Genomic DNA, 15,651 nt, shown 5'->3' with positions numbered 1-15,651 from the left:
TATTCTTAAACAATACATTCTGTTTTTTTGAAGAGTTTGTAGGTCATTTTCATTACTTATATCTCAATTTTTTAGATATCTGCAGATTAGGAGTCTCATTAAGAAGGTATTTGTTTCCTTCCTAGAAATACCCCCTACATCACCCATTAAGAATTTGCTTGAGTTGAACGCACAGGGCAGTGGACTCATCTCAAGCATATTTTCGATTATTACATCTATAAACCCATAGAACCAGGGAGTTTATTCATGAAGCTTGGCAAAATGATTTGAACAGAGAATTTTCCGATCTAGAATGGGCAGATGCCTTAACTCAGGTGCATTTATCCTCACTCAGTGCTAGAAATGGTTTAGTTCAATTTAAGGTTCTCCATAGACTACATTTTACTAACTCTAAATTAGCAATAGTTTACTCAAATGTTAGCCCTGCATGTGGTAGATGTTCACAATCACCTGCTACCACTGCTCATACATTTATGTTCTAGTTTTGTCCCATGCTAGAAGAGTTTTGGAAAGGGATTTTTGAAACAAACGAACAGATATATATATATATAGCATTCCAACTGACCCAGATCCATTGATGGGCAGTTTTGGTGTCGTGTCTGAGAATATAGATCTCAGTAAAGATATACATTCGGTTATTGCTTTCACTACACTACTAGCAAGGCATTTAATATTATTCAAGTTGAAAAGAGTAAACCCCTAACACATGCTGGCTGGAGAAATGAAGTGATTTCTTGCATTCAATTGGAAAAGTTTAAATTCATGATTCGAGGCTCGAAATGCAAGACAAATAGTCCTCCTTTATTAATACATTTATTTTTTCTACTATGTTATTTCTATTTTTTTCTCTTTGGATGTTACCAAACACTTCATCTCAAATGATAACAAATTGACTCAAAATATGACATAATGTATTGACTCACTGTTAACTTTGACAAATCTGGAAGGTTTTGTGATCCTGGAGGATATGAATATTTTGTTTTTTTTTATTATTGCTATTTTTATTATTATTATGTTATTTATTCAATTATATTATTTGTATTAAGATGCACCTCTTTTGTATGTTACTTCTTTTAGATGTTGCCAAGCCTCTCATGTTAAATGATAATATATGGACGAAACAAATATGGTACACTCTGTTTTCTCACTGTCAACTCAGAAACTCTGGAATGATAAATATTTTCAATGCCAAAGTTATGGTATAGGGTAGGGGTAATGTAATTCTTTAAATTGTAAATGCAAAAAAAAAAAATAATTAAATAAATAAATAAATAAATAAATAAATAAATAAATAAATAAATAAATAAAATAAATAAATATATATATATAGATGATAGATAGATAGATAGATAGATAGATAGATAGATAGATAGATAGATAGATAGATAGATAGATAGATAGATAGATAGATAGATAGATAGATAGATAGATAGATAGATAGATAGATAGATAGATAGATAGATAAATAGATAGATAGATAGATAGATAGATAGATTGTAGTTCAAGGAAGAGAAGCTCAAATTTCTACAATAAAAATATTTAACTTGAAATTTTATATTGTTTACATACTAATTACCAAGATTGATGTAGCTTGTTTACACACAAAACTACTGTTGCTGCTTGTTCAAACCAACTGAAATAAGTTGAAACATCAGAAATCTTATTTTTTTGGGACATCTTAAATGTTCAATCTACAAATATTTGTAAAAAATGAATTATGTGGAACCCAGGATTTTTGTTGAAAAGATTGTGTTTTAATTTTCCTGCATTTTCTATGGTAATGCAGAAATCCTTAGCTTTTAAACAAAACTATAGCTCTTAAAGGTTTGAAATGACATTAGGGTGAGCAGATGATGAAATAATTATTATTTTAAATCTTATTAAATAATTAAATATTATGAATGATATAAATAGGTGATCTTCTAAAGCTTATACAAGGAGGAGTTAATAATAAACAACATGGTTATATTATTCATCTCTTTTATTGCTGCTTGCAGTTTTAATATTATTCCTATTATTTACTCAATGTAAAAGACTGCATACTCTTTCTCATGTTTGAAATGACGTCTAGATCGTATGATAAGTAAATGTGGGCTAAGATGTTTCTTTAAGATTATTAAAGATTTTCTTTCTCTGTCTCACCTGAAGTCCTTCTGTTCCAGGCTGCTGCAGTAGTTTGACCGTTCGACCCCCTGCAGTTTTGCGGTTGTGCCCTTCATGCCAGGTAAGGTTTCCACCTGCACAACGACTCAACTGGTACTTGAAGTCCTCAGGAAGAGCCCTGTACTCCACCGCAGGGCGACAAAAAGTAAAACTAGAGGCCGCTGCAGTAGAAAAAAAAAAGATTTGGCCTTTATTCACTGATTCAGACACACACATTCAATCCTTTTTATGTTTTCACAAGTACAGCAATCTTTTTTTGTCAGTCAGCAGGCTTGTATCAGTGCATTGTGGGAGATCCAGTGTTTGTGACCATCAAAAATGCTGTGGTTATGGGTCAGTTGAAGGACTGGGTTTTTCATTAAGGTTTTGGTGGTTGCTAGAAGAGTTTAAGGTTTAGGCTTAAGAACAAGCTAAGCCTCGGCAAACAGAATTGTTTGAATGACCCATATCTCCCGAGGCTGACTGGGCGGCCTGGATTCTTCCCAAAATAATACCTAAAGATACTAGTCAGCAAAGTTAATGGAAAAATTATGCATTAGCGTGTCAGAAGACGATAAAACAGCACAGCATTGGTAGCCCGTGGGATAATCTAATGAAAAGCATATGAGTCTCCAGATTTCCAGGAAGAAAAACTTTAAGAGCTGCTAAATACTAAAAGCCTTGGAAACGTCAGTTCTTGCTGAGCTAGACAAAACTCGGATTTGCAATTCATGATACAGTTAACTGAAAATGTCATTAATAAAGACTTAACTTATTCCTGAGATATTAAGATATCCCTGCTATAAAATATGCATTACACATCATTTAAATTGGGTCATCTTTTGCCATATTGTCCACAAAATATGTCTTGACTTTAAGCTGCACAGTGTCGAAATTGCAATGTTGAATGGAAAACATTTACATAAGTTGGATTGGTATGCATGTCACATTTTACAATTTCATTCATAAATAATATAAAATAGGTTGGCAGGATCATGACGTTTTTATAAACATTGTGAAGATGTCTTTTAGGATCTCTCATGCCAAAATATATCCGCAAAATTTTTAGTATCCAGAGCAGAAAGGGGAATGGAAAATGTGAGTATACAACAAACAGTCACAGCTGGTTGCGAAAAACGAGAGTAGATCCAAGATCTATTTGCAGCAGTCCCGTTTATTTACAAGAACTCAAAACAAAGCCCACTGGAGACAACAAGAACGCAAGGCAGAGCACAGATGAGAACTGACAAACTTATTAGTAAAAAAGGCATTAAAAATAAGATATTATCAATAGCTAAATCAGCCACAGGTGTGCAACATAATCAGTAACCATGGAAACAACTGAAAAAAAAAACTGGGCAACCAAAGAAAAAAGCTACCAATTCAAATATGCTTACTTACAAAATCCTTTGAAATTAAAGGCTACAGCACATTTCACAGACTTACATCTAAAACTAGCCTAAAACGTCTATTACAGAAATGACAGTACATACTAAGTATTCACTAATGTGATTTTGTTGAACACAGACATTCTATATTATGAAAAAATGTTTCAGTGTGTTGTTTTCAGGCCTCAATTTGTTGTTTTGAGTTGTTCCATTTTTAGGTGAAAGTAAATCTAGAAATAAGTTGGCGGTTCATTTTGCTGTGGCGACCCTGGATTAATAAAGGGACTAAGCCAACAAGAAAATGAATGAATGAATGAGTAAATCTAGTACTGTAATTAAACATCTGTCCCATGTATTAAGATTTCCCCATCTAAAAAAACACCATTCTAGTACACATAATATACTTTTATGCATTTGGCAGAGGCTTTGGAACACAATTTAAAGTTTATTCAAGATGGACGTTTCAGCAATGCTTATATTCCTTAAAATCATACCTGTGACAGCACCTGTCTTGTCCTATTATAATTTCTGTTTTTCCGTTATGTTTTTAGGTGCTTTCACTCCTCATCGCTTTAGCTTTTCCTGCTTTCCTTAGTTAGTTTCCTTGGCTGTTTATTGTCTCCACCCCTTTTTTATCTAGTTTACTCATTATCCCTTTGTCTGATTCACTATATATACCTGCTTGTGTTGGCACTCGGTGTCAGTTGTTTTAGGTCACCCCTGAGATGTCTGCGTTTGTTGTTTTCTTTGGTTTGAAGTGTTTGGATAAACTAATTGTTTGGCTCCATTCAGACTCATCACTCAACCTGCTATAAGCCAGACGTGACAATACCCTTCATTGTTGCACAAATATAATGCAGTGTTTAACCAATCAAGCTACACAGAGCTCAAATTGTTAGGCTGATGAAAGACCACAATGAACTGTCTTGCAACAGGGGAACTATTCTAGTAAATAAAAAAAAATTAAAATTCCGAGTTTGTAACATAGCATACATTTTCACTTTTAGCAAACTACACAAAATGACAAAAGTTTTGTCGCTGATCCCTCTTGTAAGAGCAACAACAAAATAACTTGACTTCTAGTTGATCATTTGGAAAAGTGGCAGAAGGAAGATTTTTTGATGCATCTTTTATTAAACTACATCCAAATCATCACAAATACTGCAGAAGACCTATTGGAACCCACATAGACCCAAGAGTCTCACAGAAATCAGTCAAGTTGGTGAAGAAAAAAAATCATGGTTTGGGGTTACATTCAGTATAGCGGCATATAGATGGCAACATCGACAGCCTGAGGTATCAAGACATGTGCTGCCCATTACATTACAAAATACAGGAGAGGGCAAATTCTTTAGTCGGATTGCCCTCCTCATACAATGAAAAGAAAGTCAAGGTGCTCCAGGATTGGCTAACCCAGTCACCAGATTTAATCATTATTAAGCATGTCTGGGGTAAGATGGAGGAGGCATTGAAGATGAATGCAAAGAATGTTAATGAACTCTGGGAGTCCTGCAGGAACGCTTTCTTTGCCATTTCAGATGACTTTATTAATAAGTTATTTGAGTCATTGCAGAGATGTATGGATGCAGTCCTCCAAGCTCATGCACAATATTAATTCTTTTTCCACTGTAGCATGACTTTATATTCTATACTCAACATTATTTCTGTTAAATTACAAGACTTTTGTCCAAGCAAAGTTTCTATTTTTATAAAATATAAATTCATGTTTTATTTTGGTAAAATAAGCGTAATCTAGAGGGCTTTTCCTTTAATGAACCACTTCTGTTACCAAATAATCAACTAGAAGTCAAGTTATTATTTGTTGTTCCTAAAACTTGGATAGGCGACAAAACTTGTGTAAGGTAGTGTACACTATTAAAAATATTGGCTAAATAACAGTAAATTTACAAGTGTTTTGGGTTTATTTATTTACAGTTGTGAGTTGCATTATGGGATCTTGATCTCTGCTGTCAACTTTTGATGTTGAAAATTCAACTCCACAGTTCAACAAAGTGACTGTTTTTGACATTTTAGTAGTTTAAAATAATAATACAATGTATAATAAATAATATATTAAGAAATAAATATGTAAAATAACAGAAAATGGACTGGCAGCTCATTACGATATTACATTACATATATTGTATATTACATTTTTGGTATATTACATTTTTGTACTGTAATATACCTCATTCCAGATACTATATCACTTTAAATCACCATTGAAAAATGTAACAAAAGTCATTTTTTGAGCGCGTCAAGGTTAAAAGTTGTTGGAAGACAGATCAAGGTCTCAGAATTCAATTCAAAAGGATAAATAAACCAGGAAAACAAACAAACAAACAAAAACACAAAAACATGAAGCACAAAATACAAAAAAATGCTAATTTATGATTTTTTTTTTTTTTTACAGTGTGCCCCTTTTACACTAAATAACAAAATAGTGAATACATATAAATTCGGGTGTCAGTGTGTGGAAATAAAATGTGCATATTTCTAAAAGCAATAGAGCAGACCATCACGGCACAGTTTCGCTTGGTTGATGACTGTAAATGAGGCGGTGGGCAGCCTAAGCAGATTTTCTCCCACAAGCTGCGAGAGGCCAGTGCATTAACAGACAGAGACAGATACAGTGTGTGTATGTGCTCATTAAAACCTCACGCTTCTAATCACTACCTTAGCCTTGGCACAAACGACTACAATCAGTCATCTCTGTGCATGTGTGCTGGTATCTGTGTGTGTGCGCATGCAAGTGTTTATGAGTGGGAAAGGCTCTAAGTTTGTATGTGTGTTGGAAGGTGGAGGCCTGGATGAGATAAAAGGGACGTCTTTTGCTCTCGTTCCCTGCAGCCTCACAGGCGGCTACAAAGGCCGTCCTCATCAAGAGTGCATGGGGGATGCCTGCCTGTATGAACGCATTTGGGATGGAGTCACAGATGAACACAGGCTTTCATCACGGAGCCTCTGAAGCAGACATTAGAGAGATGTCGCGCTGCTGTGGCTGGAGGGTGAAAACACGTCATGGCCTGTTAGTACTGGACAGATGTTTGCTCTTATTTTCTATATTCGAGCACAAAAAGATGTGCCCCTAAATCTAGAAAGAGTTTCTCCTCATCAAACCTCACGCTTGACCCACCAAAGCGGAAAGGAAAAAGTCTATAGGCAGCTGAGATTATTACATTTCCCCTACCGTTTAAATGATTCAGGTTGGTACATTTTAAATGGTTTTACTTTAAGCTTCTTATTCTCACTAAGGCTGCATTGACTTAATGAAAAGTGTAGTACTAACAGCTATATCGAATGCAATTTAAAATAACTGTTTTATCTTTAAGTGTATTTGAAAATGTAACTGATTTCTTTGATGGAAAAGCTGATTTATAGCAGCCATTACTCTATAATTTAGAGTCACAATCCTTTAGAAATCTTTTTAATATACTGATTTAGTAACATTCTTCATATTATTAGTGTAATAATATTTTGCAGAAACTGTGATACATTTATTTCAGCATAAACAGCGTCTATTTAAAATTTTTATTACAATATGAATGTCTTTCTTTACTTTCATTTAACATGGCCTTGCTGATTACAAGTATTAATTTCTTTAAACAGGGTATATGCAGGAATCCTAAAGGTCATTTCAATACATTTTAAGACTATGGTTTCGCTACATGTAGAGAGCATCACATCACCTTCCCGTGTTTGTCGCAAATTACATGACATCACATGGACAGAGGAGCTTTGCCGGGCGCGGCCCGAACCAGTTGCGTGGATCGAGCATGTCATTCTTAATATTAGAAGAAAAATAAATATATTTATGCTTTTTTGGAGTCAACACTTTGGGCAAAGCTTAAACAAAGTTTAAGACCTCATAACAATGTGATTAAGACTTTTTAATACCTTTTAAGGGCCTTCATTTCCTCATAATTGACTTATCAACTTTTAATACTTAAAAAAATACTATTATTTTTCTATCAAAAAGCATGTTCCGGGTAGTAACCATCTTAGATAATAATATTAATGGATGAATACTTAAATTAGGGCTGCTTGATTATGTGAATATTTAAAACGTTACGTAGTTTTCCTCCCTGTAAATAAGGTTGCTATTACGCCTTCAACATTCCACAATTCTACAATTCAATTCAAATTTCTCACAATTAAGGAAAGAGGAAAAATACAGCGGAATAAACATATGAAAGAAACTGTGCTTTAAGCATCTTCACTGTAAGAAAATAACTTGATTTGTTTTTTTATTAAAGCTACAAAAGTCCTTCAGTCAAGAGCAGTGAGTGATGTTGTCCTTGTTTCTTGTTGTTTGATTAATAATAATTAAAACAGTCTGCAACAGGAATATAGTATACTGTCACTTTACATGCTGAAAAAGTCACATTACAGTACGTTTTTACTCATTTTCATATGACACTGAGCATTACAGAGGAACGTATTGCAAAAAGGGGTGAGATATGACATCGTTTATCTCGATTAATGTTTTGTCATAATCGTTGGAAGCCAAAATCAAAATCAACTGAATTTTGATTAATTGCACAGCCCTAATCTATATTACTGTTACAACACAGTTGTAGGTTTGTTTTTTATATTTAGTTTTACTTGATATTTTAAACATAATTAATGATCAGTCACAGATTAAATTTGTAAGTAATCTACCCATACAAAAAAAAAAAATGCTGGATTGTTTCAACCCAAATTTGGGTAATGAAGCCAACTGCTTTATAAAATTTAAGATTACTTTACTGTAACCAACCAGGCTCATTATTGATATGTACCACTATATACATTTCAGGAGATCGCATAATACGACTCAGAACGTATGCTTTTTTGCATTTTTTGGTTTTGCATATCCACCAGAGGCCGGTGAGTATGCTTTTTCAGATCTCCATTCGCACTACCTCTTCTCGCGTGAATCCATCAGAGGCCACTGTCAACTGACTGACTGACTGACTGACCCCACCCATCCCCTTCCCTAAACCCAACCCATAGTGTTTTTAAAAGCACTGATTAACATGCCCAATGCCTACCCTAAACCCAACCTACAGTTTTGTTTTTTTAAAGCGATTCAGAAAAAGAAAAGCCCTCAAGGCTGCGGGCTGCCTGATTTTTACCAAATTTGTATATCTTACCACATTCTCACCCTGTTATTTACTTGTTAATTTTATGTTTTGTTTTTGTTTTACCTGCTTTCTGGAACTGTTATTTACTGGACTCAAACAATGTTGTCTTTGTCAACACCTCTCTGCATCTCAAGTCTGCTGACATACGCGGTGAGCTACTGGGCAAACTGGTAATAGCGGAAAAGCCATTCAAATGGAGGTAAGTGGTCAACTGATGGCGCGAAAAGAAACAAAAGTCGTCAATGGCATCATGCTGCCCCAAAGTGTTAATTTTAAAGACAATTACTAATACATACCTCTGGCTACATAATTTGCACTCTCCAAAAATGTATACGGGGGTACGTTTTCACATTGATCCTGTGTTGCAACCACCCAACTTTAGCTCAGTAATTCACCATATCCATCAATCAAAAAATGAATTAAACAAGTCCAGTCGTTTGTCTATGTAATCCTACAAAATGTCAGTAATACTAGATACAAGTAATATTTCACTCCATGAAAGATATAATCAACCACAGATAAATCCCTACATCCATAATATATCTAGAGATCCATCATCCATGACAGCTCATCCCCTAAAGCACAAGCACATAATTAAAACCAGGCCAAGGTGTTTCTCTCACCTGCTGCACCCACTGGACTGAACTAACGATGCAGTCTCATGTGAGAGCCAAGCATGTGTGCCAGAGATCTCTGAACAGCATGAGGGGTTTGAACTTCGGAAAGGCAGAGAAACACAACATCTGTGTGGAGTAATGAGCTACAGATAGACCGGGAGAGAGAAGTGTGGAGCTATTGCTGCTTCAGATCTGTTTGGCTTCATTATCCATGCAGATGAATGCCAAAATGAATATGCAAGGCTTCATTAAAGTGGTGTAGCAACCCAAACCACACAGCAGGTAACTGGTTCACTTAAAAAACTAAGGAGATTAAACTTTGTGTCTTCGTGTTATGGATATTTAATAATATAGGTGGAAGGGGAAAATAATGGTTCGGGTAAGGATGTAAAATTTTGTATATGAGTTCCTCAGTATGAAGCTGGGACAACAAATCAACAACTTTCAATTTACACAACAAAAACACAAAATGTTCCCAAAAACTGACCATCCTTTCCTGAACCTTCACATTTGTTTTGATTTTACACCCATATTGGAGAGAGAAAGAAATAAAAAAAATATTGCTTAATTACAAATTAAGTTCAAGCAATGACTTCTGTATGTAGAATCATCAAACAATTATATGTACAATTATCTGACCTAGATTATAGTAAAAGGCTGTTACACTGTGCACAATGAAGTCCTAAATGTATTTACCCTCATACACAAACATCCTCATACACACACAATAATGATTCTGAAACTATCTTTCAGTTGATTCTGTAGATATAGTGTGATGTCACTGTGTGTGCTATCTTGAGAGCATATGTGTCTTATCAAGGTAAAAAAATACTTTTGTAGTAAAACTAATGTCCAATGTACGCTAGAATATTGAAATTAAATTCATATAAAAGCTAAATAAATATTCTATAATATTTATGAAACAGTTCGAGCAATATCCCCAGCTTGCAGTCAACCATAACTACTGACTCTTCTTTTGGAATGAATGAAGTAAACATAAATTACTTACCGTCCACTGCCATATCAGAAAGCCAGACTCTGCTACAAGCAACAACCCCCCAATTAGATAACAAGTTGAGAACTGAAGTGCCCCATTTTCCACCCTGGCTCTCTTGAAAGGTGTTTCTTCAGCAGGTACATCCAGTGTGTGGCGATCGACGCTCGCGCTTCAGTGTGAAATATGAGTCTCGCTGCTCTTGCTCGCACTGCTGACGCCTCCCCACAGCATGAAGATTTTCATATTTTGTGAAAAATTGCCTACGCCTCTTTATTGCATAATTTATGTAATGTTTAAAACATATGATCTCTTACATTAAAAACTAATTTTAAATTTAAAATAAAATATCCTTATAAATAACATTAATGATATCGTTATTTAATGCGCGCAGCGTGTCTGTGAAAATATTTGCCACTTTCATCGCATTTTAAAAAGTCATTAAAATGAGTTATTCATTTGGAAACCCCCAAGCTTCGTGTGTTAGGTTATTTATAATCTTTATATTTGTTACCAAGTTATGTTTCGTGAGAAATGGTCGTCTGATTCTCTCTCACGTCTCAGTGGCAGCCAGCAAAGCCTGTAATTAGTCTGTGAACGGAAACATGCATATTATTGGGATAAGTTTTTGTGACCCTTCTATCACCAAAGTTCGGAAATAGTCTAAAATCACAGTATACAGCCATCCATTAATATTGCGTGTTAGTGAAACGAGTTATAAATGACACCGCCTCTAAACAAATGAAGTATATTTTCTCCTAACACTGTAAACACTAGAGGGAGGTATTTCACCTAAATTCTCAAGCAGGTCCTATTTTGCCAATTTAGCAATTTTGTTGCTAGATTTAGCAACTTTTTAGAAGACATTGTGAACCCTTTTGAACTTTTTTTCTCTCCAAAAGCAACTAACCACAAGTGTATCTCTTTTCAGACCACTCTAGGAACCTTTTTTACCTTTTTAACTATCAACAAACGTAACTATTTAAGAAGGTAAACATTACTTTGCAACTTATGAAAACCTTTTGAGGCAAAATGAGGTACGCATTTTATCACTTTTATACAAAGAAGCGGAAACTATTGAACAGCTAGCCAATGAGAGGTGACTATAGCAGTAGGCTAAACACACCATAAGGAAAGTTGCAAGCTGTATTGTTTCTTTAATAACTATTAATTTAAGATACGTCTTATTATATTTTTGTACAAGATTGTTGATGTGCTAATTCATAATTATGAATAGATATTAAAAAAGGTGAGAAATAATTTAGTTTTTTTTTTTCTGTCATCTTTTACTCGCATGTCACCTGTTTAAGTTTCTTTATTCTTTTGAACACAACCCCAAAGTAAATTATCTTTGTGGTCAAATTATCAAATCTATGTCAAAAGCGGATTGTACGTTTGAAATAGATTAGAATTTGGCTAGTATGTCGGTATAACTTAAAAAAAAAAGTCCACTAAATTAATAACTGAAGCAGACATATTTAAAATGTGTTAAAGATGTTGACTAAAACAACAATTGGGGGTAGTTTGCTTGAATTTTGTGTTTGTGGGCTTGGGAATACAGTATAGCCTGTTTGTTGGGCCATATTGGAGCATGAAATAAATAGCTTTGTAAAACATCTAATAACTATTTTTAATTTCTATCATAATTAGTAAAATTATTATGGTGACTGTGAGTCAAGCATTCAACAGCCCATCGGTATAAATTGGCTATATTCAATTCCTGCTTCAAAAATGCAGTGGTTCTGTCTGTCTCCTTAAAGTAATTACACTGACCCTACTATTTTTAATAATTATAGGTCTGTTTTAAAATGGCTGTTTTCTATCCAACATTCTGACAAAGTTTTGTGCGTGTGTGGCTCTGTTTGCATCACTTATTTATTTGATTCTCTTTTCAAGCTCTTCTTTTCAAGGCTCTCAAAACTTCACTATGTGGGCCCCTTCAGTAATAATCATCTTCCAGGCTTTCAAAACTTCACTGTGTGGGACCCTATAAGCCTCTGTCTGAGCTATGAACTCTGTCTCCCTTTTCCTCTGATCAGCAGCACCTCTGATGCCTTATTCAATATGTCGATTTTGTTTCAATGTGCTTTTTTATCTGCAGTTGTTTCCAACTGCAGCAGCTCCATTTCTAATGGCCAAAATAAAAAGAAAGCTTGTAACCTCTGTCTCCCCTCTTATATCGGTTGCCAATTATAGTAGCTACACAGAATGACCATTTGTTCTATGTTTATAAACCTTTCCGTGGTCTAAACTCACAGTACATTACTAAACTATTGTGGCCATATTCTTTACCAAGGCTTCTTTAAAACTAAAAACATAAATAAAAAAAATAGCTTTTTCTCTTTGTTCAGTGTTTCTGAAAACCAATGTCATTAGGTGTTTATAGTTGTACCTTCAGTTTTTTTTTTTGTTTGTTTTTCAGTTCCTCCTTCAAACTGGCCATATTGAAGACATTTTTTACCAAATGATTTGGCGATGGATAGGGGTTTTAATTAATTGTTTTTCTGCATTGTTCCTGACTGAAGCATGAGCTTCCTGTCTCATAAAGGCGCACATGCACACGAAAAATCTCACATATGAGATGCCATTTGTTTGTAAAGGAAAAGGACAATAAATGTGTTGTGTTGTGTATCAAAATGATACATTACTTAATTATCCTGATGAATTATTCATTGGAGTTTTTGACTTCTATTTTAAAGTTTACTTATTGTTTTTTTATGGATGGTTGCAGAACTGAGATTGGTCCTGTACTGGTGTAACACAAAGTTCAGTCCTTGTTTCTTTGCATTGACTAACTGTTAGATTATAAATTGCTAATGCTAACACAAAGCTCTGAATGCTCAGGCTTCTCAGCATCTAGCTGAACTCCTAACACCTTGCACACAACTTCAAAATGTGCAATCCTTTGCAAGTGTTTTTTTTTTTTTTTTTTAGTTATTACCAAGACAGCTTCATTTCAGGAGTAATAAAGGCTCTCATCCTAAAATATTTTATTTTAAGATTGCTTTTACTTGATTGTTTGTTTTATGCTGGAATTTTTGTTGTACCGTTTTTGCATTTCACTTAATGTTTTTTTTTGTTGTGTCCTATGTAAAGTGCATTGAGAAGTAACCCTTAATGTAAATAATGTTCAGTTTCTACCACAGACCCGTCATTTACCTTCACTGAATTGTCAGGAGTCATGGGTATTAATTTAGTTTCGTCTGTATAGACGTAAGCATTCATTTACATTTTCTGAATCACCACAGACCACATTTCCAGCTAAAAACCTCAAATGTTCCTCAGAAAAAGCACCTACAGTGTAAAAATTAATTAAATTACTGCAGTATGCAACACCTAAATGAATTAAGTTTTCTTTCTAACTTAATTGATTACATTTTCAACTTCAAATGTAAAAATTAATTCCTTTAGATGTTGATCCAGTTTTCCAAATCTTAGATGGCCTGTGTGAGTAAATTAACAGCAGATTTATATTCACTTTGGCTGAAATATCACTTTCATGCTGGAGAAGTAGATAAAAGAGGTAAACTGCAGAATGTAATGCATCAGCTGATCTGTAAAACAAACTGTGGGCCAAACACCAGAGTAATGTGCTTTAAAAAACTTTTAACACCCAGCTCTGTACTAACTTCTATACATTTTTTTGCCAAAAAGGAAAAGAAAATAATGCTCACTCTTGGTTGTGGACAGAGAACAAACACTCACTGTCTTGTTTCCGTAAGTTTATGCGTAGTGGAAAAGTGCCAGTCTTCAGCCACACTTCACACCAAACAAACAAAGACAAACATAAAATTGACTCAACTGATTTCACCACCAAGAGTTGAATGTTGATGCCTAGTGCTAATTTTCTGACAAAGACAACATTGGGGAAAAATGTAGAGAGCAAGAGAGAACTTTAGCCAAGTGAAAGGCCGAATTAAATGTTTTGTTAATGGTTTAGGGAACATTTGACCATGCACACACCCTGTAATCTGTTTAGCGGTCTTTAAACCATTCACTATGTTCAGCTTCTACAAGGTGCAAACTGTGATTGAAATGAAAAAGGGCTCCACCCTACTTGAAGTGTAACACATCATTACACCTGATGACCGCTGGTTCGGCCAACTGCTCAGTACAGAAGTGCATTATGAGGGTTTGAGGGCTGAACAGCCGGTTCATTGTGATGTCATATCCTTTGCACTTCCTGGGTGGAGGTGGTTGTGAAGAATAGTGCATGTGTGCCCGGTGTGGTAGTGGAAAAGCCAGTGCCAACAACTTACTGTGCAGGTTTTGTCAAACATTTGGTGAATAATATGAGGGCGGTGACCCACATTAACATTTCTTTAGAAAATCATTTGAAACAAGCCAGAGCTGGGACATATGGTGTTTAAAACGGACCTCATTCAAAACAGTTTAAAAGGATAATGTGCAGTCAAAGGGCCTTTATTAAAAATTGTAAAGTGTATCATCCTCAAGACACATTTAAGCTATAGAAAGCATGTAAGCAATATGAACATAGCTAAGTATAGCAAACTAAATTAAGTACATATCTTGCGTTTCTTTTACTTTGGGTTGATTTTTTTAAAACGAACATATTTATTTGTTTTTATCATATTAAAACTTTCTTGATAAGCATCATAATTAAATTCATTTTCATAGCTTTTTTTATAAATATATTTTAGCATTTTACCAATGTTCCAAGCCCAAACTTTCTATCTTACTAACAAAAAAAAATCAAATAGTATACTTTATAAATTTAATTTGAATAAATAAATGAATGAAGGTTTAAATTAAGTGTAATTTTAGCTTCACATTTAGTTTCAAACAAAGCATGTTAGGAATCTTTGTTAATGTCAATGTAGGCCCGTAGCCAGCCTATTGAATGGGGTGGTTCTTTTTTCAGAAAAAGTAGAGCTTTTTGTAGTTATTCTTGTACATTTTTTATTAAATTATGAGGTTCAAATGCATTTTAGTGACATTCTTTGCTGCATTTGCCTGTTGCATGGTGATCATAAGCTCACTTTTTGATGCAGCAAATCTATTTCCTACAATTTTGTCAAAGTGCTTACCATACTATTTTACCACAAACTGTTTATTTAGAAATGTGCAATTAAACTGTTTTAGTGTGCATTTAGAAGTTATTACAGTTTTATAAATAATGTTATGAGATTTGTTATTCATTCATTAATTTTCTTGTTGGCTTAGTCCCTTTATTAATCCAGGGTCACCACAGCAGAATGAACCGCCAACTTATCCAGCAAGTTTTTACACAGAGGATGCCCTTCCAGCCACAACCCATCTCTGGGAAACATCCACACACACACACACACACACTACAGACAATTTAGCCTGTACCGCATGTCTTTGGACTGTGGGGGAAACCAGAGCACCCAGAGGAAACCCAC

At 34.6% G+C, this 15,651-nt stretch overlaps 1 protein-coding gene across 2 annotated transcripts in view; it reads right to left on the bottom strand.

Moving 5' to 3' along the window:
* Positions 1–10,425, bottom strand: part of samd10a (sterile alpha motif domain containing 10a) — a 30,039-nt gene extending 19,614 nt beyond the window's left edge. The window contains exons 1-2 of one of the 2 annotated variants that reach the window (XR_015497241.1): positions 10,283–10,425; positions 2,143–2,324 (exon numbers count right to left, since the gene is read on the bottom strand). Coding sequence is in view for 1 of the 2 variants with exons in the window: in NM_001110398.1 (NP_001103868.1) it covers positions 2,143–2,324; positions 10,283–10,295 (195 nt within the window). In the remaining variant the exon portion in view is untranslated. 2 annotated transcript variants of the gene reach the window in all.
* Between the last annotated feature and the right edge of the window lie 5,226 nt (positions 10,426–15,651).

This window comes from Danio rerio, chromosome 8, assembly GCF_052040795.2.
Source record: "Danio rerio strain M-AB ecotype USA chromosome 8, GRCz13ab, whole genome shotgun sequence".
Classification (NCBI taxonomy): Eukaryota; Metazoa; Chordata; class Actinopteri; order Cypriniformes; family Danionidae; genus Danio; species Danio rerio.
The sequence above is the reverse complement of the archived record's forward strand: the minus strand, read 5'-3'. Positions and strand labels throughout refer to the sequence as shown.